Source organism: Lichenostomus cassidix, chromosome Z (genome assembly GCF_008360975.1).
Source record: "Lichenostomus cassidix isolate B80296 chromosome Z, HeHo_3.0, whole genome shotgun sequence".
Taxonomy (NCBI): Eukaryota; Metazoa; Chordata; class Aves; order Passeriformes; family Meliphagidae; genus Lichenostomus; species Lichenostomus cassidix.
Window position 1 is genome coordinate 34,495,083 of NC_139511.1, and position 20,608 is coordinate 34,515,690.

The window sequence follows — 20,608 nt, forward strand, 5'->3', positions numbered from 1 at the left end:
TTCTACTTTGTCAGCCTTATAGAGCTGAGCTGGCATCTTGCTTGCATTTTGCATGACTTCTGTTTCCCTAAGTTACATCTTTTATTTATTTCTCCAAAGCTGTGCAGTTGTATTCTATGGTTCTTTGTAAGAGTAAATGTTGTTCTGTTCTACTATTCTTATCAAGTGAGTAAAATGCTCTCCTTATCACCAGCTGAGAGGTTAATCTGATGGAGATGCTGAGTGCACAGCAGCATCAGGAGAGCATTATGAGCCACTGCAGAAGGCAAAGGCAACCCAGGTTCTTATTAATAGATCCTTTGGGGTGGATTAGAGGGGGGAGATGGTAGGGATGGGGGTTTGTGCAAGGGAGGACAACTTAGCATGACAAGAGGCACCATCCTGTCTCTGCAGGATTATCTCCTCTTTCACTTATAGCCTATCATTCACTATTTGTCGTATCAGATCAGAGGTTAGCCATTACACACTCAAAAGCTCAATTCCTCCATCTTCAAGCTGGGCTTCAATAAAGCACTCTCAAACCAGGAATGTCTCCACAAATGGAGAATGTTTTGAATGTCTCCACAAGTAGGGAATGTTCTGCATCATTATCCAGTGGCCTCAGTATAGCTCCGTCTCCCACAGCAAGGCAATCAACAACCCTCAGGGCAACAACCGTCCTGCCCTGGGAGGTCACAGTAACACCAAGGATGACCCAGACACATCCAAGAGTCGAGTGTTGCCCCACCATCTAGGCCAGGCCAGCAGCACCATGCACACCAACACTGGCCATGCACTATCTACCACTCCCTGGTAAGAGCCCTCAGTGCCATCCAGCCCCTTGGCATTAACGCCTGGCCATAACAGCAGTAACCCTCCCTGCTCAAGAGGGCACTCAGGGCCCTGTGTGCAGGGCGTTTGTGGCACCTGTGGTCCACAAGAGCAGCAGTGCCTGGCTCTCAGTGCTGTGCTGGGGCCTGGGGATGACTGCTCTGAACATCAGCAGCATTCATCTGAGAGAGCGGCATAGGGCGGGATGGGAACGATGGATGCAGGCACAGCACCTCAGGCATCCTGCTGTGCCAAGGGCATCTCCTTGAGATACTCTTGGTTTATTGATACCAGCATATGATTCACCTTCAGAAAATTTTGTTAATTCTGGACTTCATTCTTGTGCCTAGAAATATTTTGTTCAGTGTTGCAGGTGGCTCACACTTAAGAAAACCCCCTAAAAATGCAAAAAAATATTAGATATCGTTCATATTTTTACCATTACTGTTTTGTCAATGTTTTATACTTTTTCTTCAATAAAACAGGCAATTTAACTCCATTAACTACAAAAAAATGGATGAAAATACAAAAACCTTGCAAGTACCTACACTGAGATAAAGTACAGTTTTAAATTCAGATGATATTTTTATTACCTTTAAGCAGGTGACTAGCTACTGCCATGTATAAGAACTATCTCAGAAAATTATCTATACAGTTTCTAGTATCTTTTTAAAGTAGAAATAGCTAGAGATCTGCAATTCCAATAACTAATTAGAATTCTTTTCCCCAAGATGACCTATTTTCATTCAACAATATTTTCAGCTTACATTCTAACAGTCAGTCAAGTTCATTGTATTTTTACAACTCTTAGTAGTTTTGATCAAGCTGAATAGCATTCTCTAATAAACTCTATATCTTCACTATTAATGATCCTGCCAGATAGCTTAAAAATATTGCTTAGAATACTCTAAAAAGCAGGGAGCAAAGAACTGAGAGGAACTGTACTAATAACAACTCTTCATAAACTGTCTATTTATTCCTTTCCTTCCACTTATTTGGATAACCAGTTCCTAATAAGGATTGTATATGTAGCTCAGCATGTGAATAAAATCTTTCTAACTTTAAATTCTGTATGGACAAGGACATAATGACAAAGTAGTGGTCTATTGAGCCCAAATCAATAGCCATTACAGCTGTTCATCTAGTATTGGTTTGTATATGAAGTGGATTAAATACTTCAGTGATATATGTAAATATTTTACTGGTGAAATTTTCAAAATATAATGATGAATTAAAGCAATACATCTTTCATGTATCTCATGTGGTAGATGGGTTTCTGGCTGATACATTTATCAAGCTTATAAATTCATACCTTTCTGACTAAGGAATCTGTTTGAATTTAAAAAATTCTCATTATTTGGAAATCTGTTAATTAAAAAAACAAAAACCCAAAACCAACAAACCAACAAAAATAACACTGAAAACTATATAGGATGAAGCCCCTGGGCTTTCAAGTCAGTAGAAAAATAGTTAAGCCTTGAAAAGAGCAAAAACATTACTATATTTCATGGTGACTATTTTTGAAGAAATGAAACATTTTGTAAGAGCTTCTAGGCTATCAGAACAAAACAACAACAAAAAGAAATATGGAAAGCAAGCATGAAATTCTACACACAATTGGTTTGGGCTGGAAAGGAAATGCAAAGAATATGTATTGATTTACTAATCCGTATACATTAAGAAAGATAATTTGGTGTATCCATTTAGTTCACAGTGGTGGTGATGTCTAAACAAAATAGAGCTTTAAAAGAAGTTCATATAAAGAAATGCTTTTAAGTCAATGTATACTACTTTGATAAAAAAGAATGTGTGTTAAATTAATGCATAATGAGCCATAGAAGATAAATTTCACAATGCACTATATTTAGGAGGTATATAGCTTGTTATACACTGACAAAACAGATACACAACAAACAGCATTTTAAATTAACCTTTACTGTTCTAGCAAACTGAGAAGTTCTGATCCTATAACCAGCCTGGTGCTTAGCAGAGAACAGCTGAGGAAGCAGGAAAAGCAGCAGCTTGACTGCAGTAGCATATCCAGATGGAAGGATGTGTTACTGTATACCCTTCTGCAGGATGTGAAAGCCTCTCAGTGCTGGCCATGGGGAGATGTTTTGAGGTCTCTGGCGCAGAGCTTATTCCGTATAGGCAACTGGTCAGCTGTATTGATTTTCCAGGGTCTGTCAGTAGTTATGATCTTTACTGTCAGCACCATTGATGCCTGATGGGTTTTTGTATTTTTTATTTTACTTTTATACTCATTTTATATATATATCCTTTATATATAACTTTTTACCCTTCTCCGTTCCTGTACTTTTTACTCCCTGTATCTTAACCCTGCATTGTATCACCCTAGTACCCCTTGCCCTGCTCAGAATCCTATGGGGAAGACAAAACATACCCATAATCTCAAAAGCATGACGCACAACCTTGAACAGAGCCCCCATCACTGAGACATGTTTTTTGTAAACTAAGTAGCAATCTTTTGGGGGGGGGCAATTTTAATAAGGGGGCAATTACTTCATTTGTTAGACTTCTTATTAGAGTCTTTTAGATAGGTATTCTAGTCTAAGCTGTCCATAAATTGTATACGGGAGATATCGTCGGGGCTTGCTTTTTGGGGCTTGCTTGTTTGTTGGTGCGCATCTAGGACCCTATTAAACCAAGGTAAAACCCCTTTCCTATACTGTGTGTCTGCGTCTAAAAATTTTTCTAGCAATTTAAGGCATCACTATGGTGCCTCAAAACACCTCGTTTGTGCACATTTGGTGCACTGCACAGTTCTGCTTCTAGTGATGAACCTGGGGCACTCCTAACAACAACCAGCTGGCCGTGCAGTACTCCAGTGAGAGAAAACTGTGTTTGCCATTAGTGCCATTGGTGACAAAGGACCAAGGGCTCCAGAGAGGTTTAACTGAGCCATATAGAATGCTAGTTTGTAGGAGGTTCACCTTGTGTAGCTGCAACAGTGTGTCCAGCAGGACCACGGAAATGATTGTTCCCCTGTACTCAGCACTGGGATGGCCACAACTCGAATACTGTGTCCAGTTCTGGGTGCATCAGTTGAAGGACATTGAGGTGCTGGAGCAAGTTCAGAGAAGGGCAACAGAGCTGGTGAAGAGTCTGTAGCACAAGTTCTATAAGTAAGGTCTGAGGGAGCTGGGGTTCTTTAGCCTGGAGAAAAGGAGGCTCAGGGATGACCTTGACTGTACAACCACCTGAAAGGAGGGTGTACCAGGTGCGGGGCGGCCTCTTTCCTAGGAAACCAGTGACAGGACAAGAGCACACAGTCTTAAGCTGTGCTGCAGGAAGTTTAAGTTGGACGTTAAGAAGATTGTATACGGCGTTTAGTGCCATGGCCTAGTTGACAAGGTGGTGTTGGGTCGTAGGCTGGACTCGATGATCCCAGAGGTGCTTTCAGCCTCAGCAGCCCCGCGATTCCCGGCGGGAAGCTGCGGCCCCGCGCCGCCGTTCGAACCCGCCTCAGGGGCGGGAGGGCTCGGCGCGGGGGGCGGGGCCCGGCGGTCACGTGAGCCCGGCGGAGGCGGCCGCTGCAGCCACCCCCGGCCCGGCTCGGCCGCTGCCGGAGGGACCATGGTGGGAGCGACATGAACCCCGAGCCGGAGCCGGAGCCGCCGCCTGCCCGGGCCCTGGCGGCACAGGAGGAAGAGGAGGAGGGAGAGCCGCCGCTGCCACTGCCGCCGCCGCCGTCGTGGGAGGGCGGCGGCGGCACCGCCAGGTGGGGCGGCTGCATCATGCTGGTAAAGAGGGTCGGCCTGACGGCGGGCGGCTGTGGCGCGGTGAGTGCAGGGTGGGAGCGGGGGCTCCGCGAAGGTGGCGGCGGCTGCGTGCGGACCCTGCCGGCCCTGAGGGTGGCCGTGCGTTGCGTTGCGGGCCGGGCGGGCCGTGGGGATCAGCGCCCGCCCCGCCCGTGAGGAGCCGGCTCCCCTCAGCCGCCCCCCGAGACGCTTCTCGGAGCGTCCTGGCCCTGGATGCCGTGTGGAAGTTGAGGTGCGGCGGGTTTCTCGGGCCGGCCCGGCCCTGCCATGCCCTGCCCGTCCCTGACAGCCCTGATGCATTCGCTAAGAGTTTATCCCGGGCGGAGTAACCTGAGTAGCCGCACCTGTGAGCAGGTGGCTGTAAATAAGTTTTCTTTTAAAATATATGAATCCGAACTGCCAGGAAGGTAACACTTAAGCGTGCCTTTGCAGCTCATGGTGATGCTGCTTGGTGAACCGAACCCACGGAGTTACCACATGCAGTCGTCGTAAGTTGCTATGCTTTCTGTTTCGTCTCTTCGCACTTTCGTTGTGCAAAAAAAGGAGCAGGAAATGAGTGATCCGTGCAGTCGCTGCAAAGTTGAGTTTGTAAATGTGGTAGCGGTGCATAATTGCTTCCCGAAGAAAAAGGCTTAAGCCTTACCGTCAGTACGTCAGTGTGCTCACTTAAAACCAGATCAGAGATCACGCCCCGTGAGCTTTCTGTAGTAGGTGGGCACAGGTGACTTGTTTCAGGCAGAATGGCACTGGCTGAGGCGATATAACCTGTCCTGCTTTACTGTCTGCCCAGAGGTCAAGGTGGAGTCGAAGAGCCCAGGGGAAGACACGAAGTAATAAAACAGATAATCCTGGCACTGACAGTTTTTGAAGGGGTACAGGTGCAAAAAAAGCCAATGTCTTATCATGCTGCATTTTTTTCAGCAAGTTGAAATAACTTAAATTTTTTTTTGCAGTCTGAATTACTAGCTATTGATAACTTTTCTTGGGGTACATTTATGTTCAGTACCTGAATAATTTAGTATTAGTTTACTCACAAAGTTTGGTATGCTGAAAGCACTGCTTATCAGAAAGTTGTGAAACAATGGTAGGTTTGTGTGAGGGAGCCAGCATCTCCTTTGTGTGTTACCTGTGCTCCCACATATAAGCATCTCTGCTGTCAGAGAGGGAGTAGTGTGCTGGTTTATGTGAATATGAAGAAGTATTTTTAGCCAAGCATTAATAGTGTAACATTAATGTGATATCATGGATAGAGCTGAAAAATGTAAAAACATAAAAATCTTGAAATCATCTGTTTGACGCACATATGTTCTTTTTACCTTACTTGTATTTGATGAAGATTATAAGGTACTTTTAGTAGATGATTAACTCAGAGAAGATGTAGAAAAATGTTGTTGTATGGAATTCACTAGTGAAGTAATTCATTTTATGTAAGTTAATTCTAAAATGACTGCTTCACGTCTTGTAATGCATCACTTCAATATTTGAGTCTTTCAGTTGTCTTTTAGAAATGGTAGTACTTTTCAAAAAGTAGGTTGGACTCTTCAAGAAGTGCAGCGGATGTCTACTGTGGTAGATTTGCTGTTCCAGGTTTGTGTACAGCAGCCCCCGTTAAAGAATCCTGTGTATATAAAATACAGTAACCAAATCTGTAGTCAGACTACAAAAATGTCTCTAGAAGAGTCTTGAAGAGCTAATGTTTTAGTTAAGAAACAGAAGTGGTCAGTTTTATTAGCTCAGATGATGAAGGTGAAAGAAACAGAGGATTTGTCTCACTGTGTGGAAGAAAAACACTTGAATTGTGTAATGTATGAACAAAGGTTAGGAAATGGAGGGTATAGTTAGGGAAATTAAAAAAAAAATTGAAGAACTGATTTCTTTCTCTAACTTTGAAATGTAAAGCTCAAGTGGCAATTAAATCCGTAACTGACAAAGGTGCTTTGTCAGGTTTTTTTTTTTTAATTGATGGAATGTTTGGTAAAGTTGGATTCAGTGTTAAAAACACTTTTGAGTACTTAATACATGCTCTTCCATAAGTTTGAAAATTTAGCTTCAAAATGATATAAATTCTTAGTTTTATGAAAACATCTCAGATTTTGTTTCCTGAGTGTATTTTTTGTCCCTTGCCTCCAAGCTGTGCCCTTGGAGGACTTTGTGTTCCTCTAAAACATATACTCCTCTAAAACATCTCATACAAGACAGAAGAGTATAGGGCTCTAGCCTTATGTTCTGTTCACTGGCATAGCAGTAGTGCAGTTAAATGGTATTAGGGTCTCTGTCTGTTCCTGACTGAACAGTCTGTTTTGTTATCGCAGTTCCTGTACCTCCCTGTGATTCTCACATGGCTGTCATACAGCTGCTACAGCTCTCTCTGCCTAGATTTTATTGAAAGAGCTTATTCACAAAATAATATGAGGTGCCGGGTCATGGCTTTAGATGTAGTTGTGGAGATCTGTTTGATACCGCTAGGAGTGCATCCCTGGCATTTAGAAGGGACAGCTTGCTGCTTGGACTGCTGCTGAAGAAATAAATGCAGAAGTGAAGTTTTTGTGAGCTGCTTCTTTTATCTGTGCTGAATGTGTTAATTTTCCATTTCTCATTTTAGTGTTTTGTCACATCAGATCAGTAGGACAAAGTGGACAAATATGACCAAGGCTGTCAGGTTGCGCAAGGCTCTCTCCTTTTACCCCTCCAGCTTGGGAATAAGAAGCTTCTGGTTTTAGATCTAGCTGTAACTAACTTCACCTTGTTGAATGCATTGGCTTCACTGAATTGAACAGCTGAAATATAAATGCTGAACAAATGAGTTCTTATGAATTGAGTTACTGCCTCAAAATTAATAAGAACTGTAGTATGTTTAAGTAAATTCCAGTGGCATTAAGTAATTTTTTGTTGGCTATATTACCATGACTTCAGCGAGCCTCAGAAATTGAAGTAAATGATGTCGTGGGACATCTTGTTAGCTGTTGTGCAATCTTGTTACATCTGAATTATGAACACTAGTAGTGTAAAACTTAGCGTGGCATTCAGAATATTCACACCACGGACTTCATTTCTCTGCAAACTATTGTAGGTAAAATAATGCCTCAGTAAGGACTTTTTTCAGCAAAATACAGTCATACTGTCTAAATAAAGTGCTTTTATGGTAGAAGTTCCAAATAGGGAATCAAAAGAAAAGTCACATCTCTGTACCTTTTTGAGAATTAATCACACTTTAGTTTCATGTTCTTGGACATTATAAAATGCCTCAACTATTGTGAAGCCCAAGACCTTTATGTATTTTGGAAACGTGATATAAACATTCTGAACTGTACGTCTCAGAAGTTTGCTGGCCTTTATTATTTAAACTATTTAACACAATGAAGCACAGCTGTATGTACCCAAAGAATTTCATGTTCTTATCCTTAGTATTAGCATTTTTCTTTTTTATACTTCATAAAAAATGCAGCACCATAAAACTAAGGCAGTATGATTTAGTGTTACGGGACTTTACTGAAACAGCTCTGAATTCAGTAAGCTGGTTTCTTAAATTTCTTGCTTGTAGAATTTAAATTGTATTGCTAGTAGTAAACACATTGTGCAGTTGTCAGTTTGGGTATTTAGTCCTTTGTGGGGCACTGTTTTGTCCCACGCAAGATATTTTTCCTGTTAAATCAGACTAATTAGAGATAACAATATTGCCTTCTCAAGATTGCCAACGTCATTCTGAATCTTCCCATCATGTTAAATTGACACTAGGCCTGACAGAATGTTTAGCTGTTCTGTTTGAAAACAAATCACTCTGGTTTATATTTATACTGAGGGGGCACTTCTCCTGTTACAAGTCTCCTGTTACTGATGCTTCAGGTTCTGTCAGTGTGGATGGTTTTGCATTCTAAGAGAAGTACTGTAGGCTAGAGAAATTAAAACTTAAATTATCAAGTCATAGTTGTAGAATTAGTTACGAAGATCCAAACCTAGGCTACTGGACAATAAGTTTGAGTAACTACCTGCGCAATGGAGAAGGATGTGTATTAACTAAGCAGCCAGTGCTTTTTAGAGGAATTTCCCGGTGTTGTACATCTTTCTGTTTCATGAAGAAAACTTAAATGGGTAATTTGGCTTCCAACTTGCTGTAGTGTAATATGCTGGTTATATGTTGCTTCTGTAAAAAGTAGTTCAATTACACAATGCGGTAATGTCTGAAGCTGAGCTTTCAGAATGTGGCAGGGTGTATGGTAATTGTTTTCTTGGCTGGTCTTCCTATCAGTGGCCTTAGCCATGAAGACTGAACCAGAAATGGTGGTCTTATTTTACGTGCCTTAGAAGATTTGTGTTTCTTAACCTTGTCCAGTCTAAACTTAAAAATGAACGTGTTCCCAGCAGGAAATAGAATATGGCAAGATATTTTAGACCTCAGGAATAAATTGTATGAAGTGCCACTTATTTTCTTGTATTTTAGCGTAAGGCAATGGCAATTTTTTCTTAACACTCTTCGTGTCACTCCCAATTCAACGAATCCCATTTGTATCTTTCTGCAGATATTTTGCCTGCAGTTTGGAGGAAGCTGCTTCAGCATTCCTCCAAACCTTTGGTAGTGGACCCCTTACTGTGGGCCTCTTGTGCTTCTGTCAAATAGACTATTCAACAGTGCATATTGCTTAAAGCTTCTAATAAAACAGTCATGGGATTAGAGGAGGATCTTGATGTTGATCTAATAAAAATGGTCAAAACACCAGAAGCAGAGGGTTAGCAAGGCAGACACATCACAGGTTAATGCAGTAATATAGTGATGATCTTTTTCCTAACAGGGTATATCCTTTGAACACACATATATAGTTAACCACTGCTGAATGCTAGATGCATTTCTTTCAATGGAGTCTTTTTTTCTGGGATCACACTCCTATGTCATAGTCATAGTTATATATGTGGAATTAAAAGAATTTCTTCTTGTTTGCAGTGCTTAAATTAATATACATTAATTTCAATCTGCCATTTAATTTGTTCTACTGATTCCATGTCATTGTTCTTTACCATTGCCCTATAACTCTTTGAAAGTAATCTATGTTTTGTCATCAGTGAACTTTGTCACTTTGCTTTCATCCTTTCTTACAGCTCACTTCTGAATGTGTTGAACAGCATAGGTGCTAGGACAGAGCGATAGGAGTCATCTGGTAACCTTGCTGTGCTGTATGAACAGATTGCAGTGGGTTTATTTTTTAAATTGTCCTTTTTTTTTTGGTATGTTTTTGGGGTTTTTTTGTGTGGGTGTTCTTTTTGTGTGGGTTGGATTTTTGTGTTTGTTGACTGTATTTTTTCTTTTTAATCCCTGTGAAGAGTTTGCTTGCTTTAATAGCCTTTGATGAGCATCTTTGAGTATGTTTACTGAATTTTCAGAAGGCTTATTTATGTGATCTGCCTTATCTATATATTTTGTTTTGAGAACTCCAGTAACTTTTTAAGGCACAATTTCCCTTTGCAAAATCTCCACAGGCATTTCCATTTTGAATGAGTTGTGGTTCTGATACTCTAGACCTGTGCAATATGATTTAGCATAGCTTTTTGTTGAGAAAGAGCATAATGATCTTCCAGTCCAGATACAGATCTGCATAAGGCGTTTGTTTCGCAACTGAAATACAAGTTTGGACAATGTATAATCTGAATTAGTTATGATTTTTATTGCAGTTCACAAGGCATACCTAAAATGCTGTACTTGATTGGAAAGCATTTTCACTTGTGTTCTCTGTATTTTTGCACTGAATTCTTTCCAGTTCCACCAAATAGAGCATTTTTGGTGAACAGTTGGAATTGTTCAGGTGGATCCAAAATACTTCAGTTTGAAAATTAAAGAGAGTAGTCACTAGAGTATCCCTGCAGTATCCCTAGAAACCTACCTGGGTAATATGTGTGGAAGAAAGAGAATCCATCATGTAGTGAGATGGGTCGGCATAATATTTGCGCAAGAATAAGCTGAAATGATTAAATAGTAGAGTTAATTAATTAATTAAATTAATTAAATAGATTGTAGTGAGGCATGCCAGGAAAAGTTTGCATTTGAAATGGTTTTTGGGAAATTTTGTGGGAAACTAATGAAATAGTAGTGAAGATAAATGTGTAAAGGTAATGAATTTTATAATTTGTCGTGAACTTCAAGATCTGAATGATTCATACGTGAAAGCACATTTATTGAAGTGTTTTATTGATTCTGTTAGTTCAGTTCTTTGTTTTCTTCAAAATATCAGTTGGCAAAGAGTGCAGGTGGTAGTATAAAAGTGAGTATTTGAACCAGTTAATTTTTGTAGGGGAAAATGTTTCTGTAGGCACTTAAAAAAAAATAATAAAACTCATATTAATGCATTTTAATGTTGGTTTATGTATTATAGGACAGTGAGTGCTCTTAGCAAAGGTATGCCTGTACTGCAAGTCAAATGAGCAGCTAGCAGGCTCTCCTGAGAGGCCTAACTGCCTGATGGGAAGGAATTTCCCATAGGTGTAGGAGACAAAGGCAAGTTCCTGTGTTTTGTCAGTTCAGAAGTTCAGCTTCAGTTTGGTTGTTATCTACCTCAGAGATAATAGGATTATGCAAATGGAAAGGTACTGTAGGGAGATACCTTCCTCTTCAGGACAGGATCAGCTGTGAGGCCTGAGCAGGTTGCCTAGGGCTTTTCCAGTTGGATATTGAAACAAACCCTTCAAGGATAGAAAACTCAAATCTAGTGCTACTGCTTCACACTTACGGGAGAAAAAAACCTGCTGGTATTTACACAATTGAAACTTTTGCTTAATTTGTATAGCCTGTGTGACCCTCAACAAAATATGAAAAATTTTAAAAGGTGCTCCAGAGGACTTCAGGATTTGAGCACTGAGAAGTAATTTTGTTCTCTAACAAGCATATTTCTTCAGAGAAATAAACAGGCATGCTTGATGTTGATGTTAAGATGCTTTTGTAGTAATTCAAATAATTTTAATTATTACATTATAGATTTGAATTAACAGATAAATAGTTACCTAAAAACTATATGAATAAGAAATAAATACTGTCCATTCTAGCTTTGCTCTGCAGATCTGGGACTGGCTATAAAATTTCATCTTTCTGTGAAGTATGTTAGGGTGAATTGTGCTAGCTGTTTTTCAGAATGTCTAAGATGAGGTATTCTTACTATTTTGCATTTTCCCCCTCTTCTATGAGCAATTATTACCAGCTGGATTTATGATTTTGACATTCTTTCATGGATTTATTGGTGTTCAACAGCTGTTTCACTTTGAAAAAAAAGTTTGTACTGCCTCCCAGTAGTTTTCCCAGTTTCCTTCAAATTAACTTTTGGGTTTATTCTGACTCCCAAAAGGCAGAAAAAAAAAAAGGTTTTTTTAGTATTGGGTAGTGAAAAAGAGGCATTGAAAAGAGCAAAAGTGTAAAACTGGAGAAATAGCAGATCTTTTGTTAGAACTTTTAGGACTTCAGGTTTACAATGATGACCTCAAACTTGTAATGTTAAGCATTTGAGATTAAGTAATGTTTTCCTCATTAATGATTGTGCAAGTATAAAACCTTGACAAAGGGCTGCATTTGAAGGCAATTACAATGTTCATACACAGTTTCTCAGCCCACACACAAATCTGTCACATGAAGATGATCCATGTGAATAGAAAATAAGTCCATAACAATTTTAAGGCTTTCCTGAGGGTACTTAATTTTTGACATAACACTTCCAATTCTGAGGGCAGGGAATGAGGCAAGCAACTTGTATGTTAACTATATCTGAAATACTTTTAAAATCTTCTTAATCATAAGGAATTCAGTAGGTTGTCCTCATTTTGTTTAGTTCAAGAAGCCTAAAGGTCCTTGTGTTTCAAGGTTTATAACCATTTTTTGCATACTTAAAGTTGTTTATGTAAATTCCATGGAGTTTTGTTACAGGGTGTTTTCTCAATGCAGAAACAAACTACACCCAGTACTTCTGATACAGCTGAAGTGTTTTTACAAAGCTCTTTGATTTTGAAACAAGTAAAGAGTTTTTGTTGCCTTTTTAAATCTGTGAACCAGGCTATGTGCATGATCAATCATAAACTATTTTCTTTTCTTAAAAAATAAGTTGATGCTTGATTAAAAATTGAAAACTTTTGTGATAGAGTTTTTGGGAGCTACAGAAAAGGTGAGCATTCAGGAGTAACTCTCTGCATCAGTCGATTTGATAATGTCGGTGAATTTTCCTGGTTTCATGATCTAGTTTTCCATTGCAGCCTCTGCAGAAGTGTTTTTTTAAATTATTTTAGGTGTTTAGGTCACTGAAGAAAACTGGAAATCATCAGTTACAGTCTTTGTGGCTCATAGATTGGTAATGCTAGTATATTTGACATAAAATGTTTGTCTTAGTTTTGACACATACATGTTATTTTTGCCATCTGAATTTTACTTTTCCAGGTCATGCCTTGAATCCAAAAGGCTGTGGTGTTTTCTGGGTTCTTTTAGTAGGTCAGTGCAGCTAACTGTAAGCTGCATGATACTGCTAGAAATAATTTTCAGACTGTTTTAATCTCCACATGTCTTTGAGTATGTATGTACATCATCTTTCTGCTAAACCATATAAATCTCAGGTCAAATTTGCATGTAATAAAAACTGTGTTAAAAAACACCAAACACTCCAAAACTTCATTTTTAGTGGCATTAGAAATGTTTAGTAAATGCAGACCAGATGTTTATGGTGCAGCAACATGCTTAATGATACAAAGGTGTGAGGGAAGTAAAGCGGAGGTAGGAGAAGGTGTGGGGAGTCCCTTACTTATTCTCTACTACAAAATTTGCTTTTTCCAGAGGAAATTGCTATAGAAGGGGTCTTCAGACTTCAGGGTAGTCAGTGTTAAGTGCTTGTCTGATTGACAAATATTCATAAAATTATTATCCTCTTGTCTTCCGCAGAAATACTCACAGACTTCTTTCATGTGGAAGATTTTTTTCCCCCCATAGTCTTCAGAATCTTTGCTATTTCGAGATTAAAAATCGCATGGTAACCTATAGAGAAATGTTAATAATGCTTGCAAGTTATCAGCCGTAGAGATAATCTTTGATCTATGATATTATATTGTTTGCCAGGAAAAAGAGAACTGTTTTCTTCAAATCTTCATGCTTTGAAGCAAGCTGCAATGTAGAAAATAAATTGATTCATACGAGGTAGAATACATTTTTACTACAGGTTTTGATAAGCTGACAGATCTAAAAATTCTTAGATATATGTGCATTTGCTGTTTAGACAATAGGAATTTTTTTAAAGCTTTTACTATAGATAGCTTAAATGAATCTTTTAATGGCAAGCATTTTCTAGACGTGTGATTTCTACCAAGTTGTATCAAAGTTACTGAGCGGGGGAGAAACGGCAAAGGTATCTGTTCTCTACCTCCATCATAGGTTATTTTGATGTTTTCTGGGCTCAGTGGGAGATCCTGAGTTTCATGCTTGCCCTGCACTCCACTTGCTGGAAGGAGTCAGGTTGATATTTGTCACTGGGTAGTGTTCCTTCAGCTGAATCCTACATTATTAAATTGCACGCTTCTGTTGGAGTGTAATGGCTTTGGAATGTAATGGCTGTTGGAGTGTAATTGGCTGGAAACACTGAAAAACAGTCTTTTGCAGGATATTTGTTAGGGTAAAGGCAAAGATTAATTTTAGAGCACAAAACCAATGTAAAACAGTTACTGTGCCAAGGGGTAGTTAGAAATGAAAAAATTATGGAATGCTTTTGATTGGAAGGAACCTCTAAGAGCATCTAATTCCAGCCCTTCCAGCAGTGGAGAAGATTCCAGCCACTAGATAAGTTACTTAGGGCCCCATCCATCTGACCTTTAACACTTCCAAGTATGAGACATCCTCAGCTTCTCTGGGCAGCTTGCTCCAGTGCTTCACTACTTGTTGAGAAGAAAATTTCTTCCTAATATCTAATCTAAATCTCTCCTCTTTTCATTTAAAACCATTCCCCCTTCTCCTATCACATTCTCCTTATGTAAAATGTCACTCCCTTTTCTAAAAGACAGTGAGAGTCTTTTCCTTCAAGCAGTGAGAGGCCACAATGAGGTCTCCCCGCAGCCTCCTCTTCTTGGAGGCTGAGCAACCCCAGTGCTTCCAGCCTGTCTTCATAGGACAGGTGCTCCAGCCCTCATCATGGCCTCCTCTGGACCCACTGTAATAGGTCTGTGTCCTTCCTGTGCTGATGGCTCCAGAGCTGGACACAGTACTACAGGTGGGATCTCATGAGGGCAGAGTGGAGGGTCAAAAATGCCCCCCCTTCACTTGCTGGCCACGCCTCTTTTAATGCAGTCCAGGATGTGGTTGGCCTTCTAGGCTGTGACTGCACATTGCTGGCTTATGTCCAGCTTGTCATCCACAAGCAACCCAAACTCTCCTCAGAGTTGCTTTTTGACTTCTCCCAGTCTGGGCTCGTGTCTGGGATTGCCCTGACCCAGGTGCAGTACCTTGCACCCAGACATGTTAGACTTCATGAGGTTCTTGTAGGACCACTTCTCAAGTTTGTCTCTCTCTCTGGATGGCATCCTGTCCTTCCATTGTGTCAGCTGTACTGCTCTGCTTTGTGTCATCTGCAGACTTGCTGAGGGTGCACTCAATCCTCCTATCTGTGTCATCAGTGAAGATATTGAGGAGCACTGGTCCCTAAGTAGAGCCCTGAGGGACACTACTTGCTGCCAGCCCCTACCTGGACACAGAGCCATGGACCACTTCTGGCTGCATCCATCCAGCAGTTCCTTATCTACCAAATAGTTCACACTTCAAATCCATGCATCTCCTCTTTGGAGACAAGGGTGTCATGTGGAACTGATTGAAGGCTTTACAGAAGTCTAGGTAAATGACATCTATCAGTCTCCCCTTGTCAACCATTGCTGTCACTGCACTGAAGGCCACTAGATGGTTCAGCACTTCTGCCTAAATCTCTTGGGAAGAAGGAAAGAAATAGTAGTAGTAGTAGCAGTTCTGATTAGATATGACTTACCCAAGGGTTCTGCCTATTTCATCTAAGTAAAAAGATTTTGTTATTCTCATCTGGGATTAAGTCCTTTGATCTTGAATAGCAGCAGTTTCACAGAATCATGAGTACTTTGATAGTTTGCTAATTCTTTCTGGAATTACTTGTTGACTAGTAGAATAGTTCGTCAGTCTCTAGTCTGTGTTTGCAGACACAAGCATAGAATCAGTTTATCAGCAATCAACAGAAAATGGTTGTACAGATGACATATTTTCTGTATTTTCTCATAATTTGGCATTTTCTAATACAAAAATTGTTGCTTTTCTGATCATGTACATTGTCATAGTTTCGTTGAAACAGTCCTGTGATATTAATAAAGTGGGTCCGTCTTGTCACTTGTGGAGGTAGCAGGGAGAGGTATAACGTTTGTCACATTGTTGTGAAATTCTCTTCAGTCAGGAAGTGTTCAAGGGAACAAAATTTAAGTTCCCTAAAGATCTCTAATCTTTTTGTAATACAAAACAATTTCTCTTCCCTTGTTTGGCTTATTGTTATATCAAGGGCTTTGGTTAGTAGGTTGTGCTGAAAACTAGTTATGCTCAAAACATGTTTGCAAGAGATTTTTGCACATGTAATGAACTGGATGGGTACAACCACTGCATGTGTTTTTCTTTCTTAGCAACAAGGTATTGGTCGGCCAAGTGTATACCATGCGGTGGTGGTCATATTTCTAGAATTCTTTGCCTGGGGTCTCTTGACAACTCCAATGCTCACGGTAAGTATCATTCATCAGCCATTATCTTGGGGATAGTGATAAATGTTAATTTGCTATTTCCTAGGGATTTGGATTTCAATTTGTTTTACATTTACTGTGTATCTCATAACCTGAGTTCCAGAAATCCTAGCAGCTAGACTTGGACTGCTGAAAGACTTGGACCTAGATTTGGACTGCTGAAAGATTAGAAGATAAGGAAAAATAGATTAACTCTGCTGTACTACTCTTTAACTCTTACTTGCCTTTTGGAGTAACACCAGTTTAGTCCATTGATTGAAGTGTCTCTGGAAATCCTGGCTCTTTTAAGACTTTGTAGTTAAATCATCTTCCAGTTGGAACAATTGACTAAATTATGCAACACTTCATTAACTATGTACATTCCTGTGGGCTGATTGTTTTGCCAGCCATGTAACTTACTGTAAAATGTAAAGGCATTCATGTAAGAAATGGATTTCATAAGTATTTAATCTGTTCTGGTTATTTGCCAGATGGAGAGGTAATTTGAGTATTTGGTAATAGGATATGAAGCATTTAATTTGAAGACATGGATTGCATTCATTGTAATGGGGCCTGCCTGTGAGCAGTTGCAAGAGGTCTATTAGTCCAGGTTTTCATCATTAATATCTGAGAGCACTTTGAATGCATGTCAGGCAGTTTTTTGGGATCAAAAGAGTTAATTACTTCTCCAAACACCACATAAAATAGTCTATATAACTCCTGAAATGTGTTTGTTTATCCTGTCTAAAGACAATCACTGAACTTTTTAGATAGCTGAGTTAAAGCAGGTGTTTCACAAAATGACTGTCCTGTTATCCTGTCTTGCTGATGTCAAAATATGGGGAAGCTTACTGGGTGGTCTTTCTTATCTCTTTTTTCTTTGCTTTTTTTCTTAACCAAAGTGCTCAATTTCAACTTGCCCACGCTTGACACTTCTCATTTAAAAGGATAGGTGTGCAGATCACAGTTCTGACACATCTGCAAAATGCCACCAATTTAATAAAACTATATGTTAGGTGGATTCTTCAATAACTCCGCAAGTATGTACTCCAATGGGAATAGTTCCGTAGTTGAGTGTGATCATCTTTATTTGTAATCAGCTTTGCAAGCCCTGAAAGGCTGCTATTGGGTTTATATAATTTCAAGTCTTATCTGATACTTTGCACCCTTCTCTTGTGATGTACTTGTGGTAGCTTACATTGACCTGCTTATCAGTCAGCAGTACTAGAAGTCATGTAAAGATTTCTTATGAGCTAGGTTCAGCCTTTGAACTGCCAGCTGCCCTCTTCTGCTCAAGCAGGTTTGTCAGGTTAGAAGGGCAGAAATGAAAGTGTCTAGCCTGTTGATCAAAGCTTGTGGTTACTCAATTTTTTGTGGCGGTTTTTTCATGATTCTGCAGGTCATTGTCAACATTCAATCTGATTAAAATTTTGTGGACTACGAAAATAAATGGTGTGTGTTTCTGATAGCTGAGATTATTTAAAGTTCATTTTTTAAATTGCTTTTTCACTTCTTTTGACATGTGTCAGCAAAGCTGAAGTGTTTGTAACATGATGCTATACTTGGAGAAGAAAAGATTTAAAGTGTTTATAAAGTACACAAATGCTATGCTGGTCAAAGACTGCCCAAAGCTTATGGACATTAATTTTATTTATGGACTTGTAAGCCAATGTTAGTAAATTACCATAAGCAATATTAATTACTTAATGGCACATTCTGTATTCAATATATATATATTTTTGAATACGTATCTATTGGTAGAATTTCAGTAAAGCAGTTGCCTCTACCAGTTTGTCAGCTTGCATTTCTCTTGTCTATGAAGTAACAACTTAATCTCAAAAACTTGAACTTAATACCAGCAGTAGTTGCCTCTCAGCAAAAAATTCTAGAAAACAGTTCATAGGTAATTAGATTTTACTCTCTGAGTTTCCCATTCTCATTTTTTTTGGTTTTGTTCTTCTCTTAGAAGACATTTGCTTTTAAATCTCTAATATGAACCCTGACTTTTTTCTCCTCAATTAGTGTCATAGTATCCATGTTCTAACAAGTGAAAAATTGTTCTAAATTTCTAACCAAAGGATGATACCAGAAGCAAAAAGGGCTATAGATAAGGAGAATTATCTGCCCAGTACTTAATATGAGAACTGCCACTTTTATTAAACCTATGATTTGAGAATTTGAGTCTTCCTAGAAAAATAATGCTATAGTTTTCAGTGACATTAAAGTATTCTATTTCTTCTGGCTAATAGCTTTCTCATATAAGTAATTTTTGTAATTAGTGACACTTATAAATAATTGGAGCAAATGAATGTGAATTTTGTTTCAATGTGAATTTTTGTGCATACATGCTTTGAACATCACAATAACTTTTTTTAATCGACATGGTAGCACCTGTGAGGCCCCTTAACTCTCTTGCATATTTATGGTAAATCTGTTTAGCATAGATTAAGATTCTTGCCCTTGAATTAAGACTGCTGGTAAAGCACCTTACTTGAATTCGTAGCTGTATTTAAATACTCAGAACTCTTGCTAGTATTTATAAGCACTTTTTTGTTAATCAGAAGTGTTTCTAACTCTATGGCTATTTAATAGCTGCTGTTTGTTCAGTTCTGAATATAGTGCTGTTTTTTCCTTGTTCATAGTAAGTTAGCTGAATCTCGTTTTTACTCCTAATATTGGCAATATTTGAGTCAACCTTCTGAAGGAATTAACCACATAAAATTTTGTAATTTGTACCACACAGAGATGGTTTTTGCCTACACTGACCCTCATTTTGAGCATTTGAATGTCCCAAACCAACTATCTCTGCATTACAGTCTCTCAGCAGAGGAATTTATGCTGATAAATTGATATCAAATCCTGTTTACGTTTTCTTGAGACAAATGGGATGTAGAAGATACTTTTTTTCCTGGTTATTCTGGGGGTTTTGGGTTTGGTTTTTTTGGGGTTTTTTTTTGGTTTTTTAGTTTTTATTTTGGGGTAAGATGCTTTTTTTAGCAAATTGTCATGCTATCCTTTTTTTTTTTGTTCTATAGCTATCCTGTTTTACAAATCAAAATTAAACTTGGCATCAACTTCATCCTATCTTGTTTCAAGTAATGCTTTTTTTTCCCTTCTGTCAGGTCTTACATGAAACATTTCCCCATCATACATTTTTAATGAATGGTCTTATTCAAGGTGTTAAGGTAAGATTTTTTTAAACCTCTGACCTAAATTTTCTTCATGTTCTTATATTTTAACTTGTCTCACTTGCATTCTCTGTGAGAACATCAAAACACTGAGCGTGTAGTTAATTCTTAAACCATTTTTTCGCTGTACTGGTTGTTTCTTGGGTTCAATTCAAGTTTTACTGCTAAGTGGGAGGATCTTGAAACAAGTGGAATGTTTCTCAGAAGCTTCAATTCCTCTTATTGGAATAGGTACCACTTGTAGCTATTGTAATCTTGATAAGGATCTTTCTAAGAATGGAGCTAGGTTTTTATGGTCTGCTTCCTAATGTTCAAAGATTTATATCAGAAGCAGATTAATGCAATTGTGATGATACCATTGAGATAGAAAATGAAGCACTTAAATACTGTGATTTTTGTCTTAAAATGTGGCATAAGAGCTAATTTTCATCAGGTTGATTTTATTTCCTGATCCTTTTTAATCAACTCTTGAACATACTGTAATGGTCAAAATATTCAGGGCAGTTTATAGGTTACTTATACCAGTGCATTCACACAGTGGTTATGCTGGACTATGGCCATAAACAAGCTTGCAAAATTTTTCTAGCATAACTGTTGTAAAGTCTCTTCTTTGCTGCAAAGCAAAGGCTGAAAAGTGCTTGCTGCAACTTATGACTGAGGTAATCTATAGCACCCAGAAATTATTTATGTCCTGTAACAAATCTAAAGCATTGCTTTTAGTTGTAAGAACATGACATCTTTAGGATCGACTTGCTGTCTTGCTATCTTTCACGGTGGATTGGCAGAACATTATGCACTTGGGGTGTTGGTTTGTCTCAGACTGAACAAGGAAGTTATCTTCTCATTGTTCTCATACAAAAACAAAGTTCGTGTTCCTCTTCCTGTTTTGTTTCAAGTTTTTTCACTCATAGTGCAGTGTAACTGTGTATTTCATTTAAAAGTAGTAAATGGAGGGTTTCCCATAGGTTTTGTACAGAGCATGTCTGTAGAAAAGTGCATTAATGTCATGAATGTTTAGATTGCTCTAACAGGTCTAATAAACAGGATCAAAGACTAGAGTGAGCTTGTACTTCCTTTTCTTTTTTCTTCAAAATTCTTTTTATGAAACAT

At 38.9% G+C, this 20,608-nt stretch overlaps 1 protein-coding gene across 1 annotated transcript in view; it reads left to right on the forward strand.

Annotated features, from left to right (window-relative positions):
* The first annotated feature begins 4,347 nt into the window (after nucleotides 1-4,347).
* Nucleotides 4,348-20,608, forward strand: part of SLC71A2 (solute carrier family 71 member 2) — a 30,349-nt gene continuing 14,088 nt past the window's right edge. The window contains exons 1-3 of the mRNA XM_085043419.1: nucleotides 4,348-4,613; nucleotides 16,218-16,313; nucleotides 19,433-19,495. Coding sequence (XP_084899545.1) covers nucleotides 4,422-4,613; nucleotides 16,218-16,313; nucleotides 19,433-19,495 — 351 coding nt within the window. The 5' untranslated portion in view covers nucleotides 4,348-4,421. The remainder of the gene's footprint in view (nucleotides 4,614-16,217; nucleotides 16,314-19,432; nucleotides 19,496-20,608) is intronic.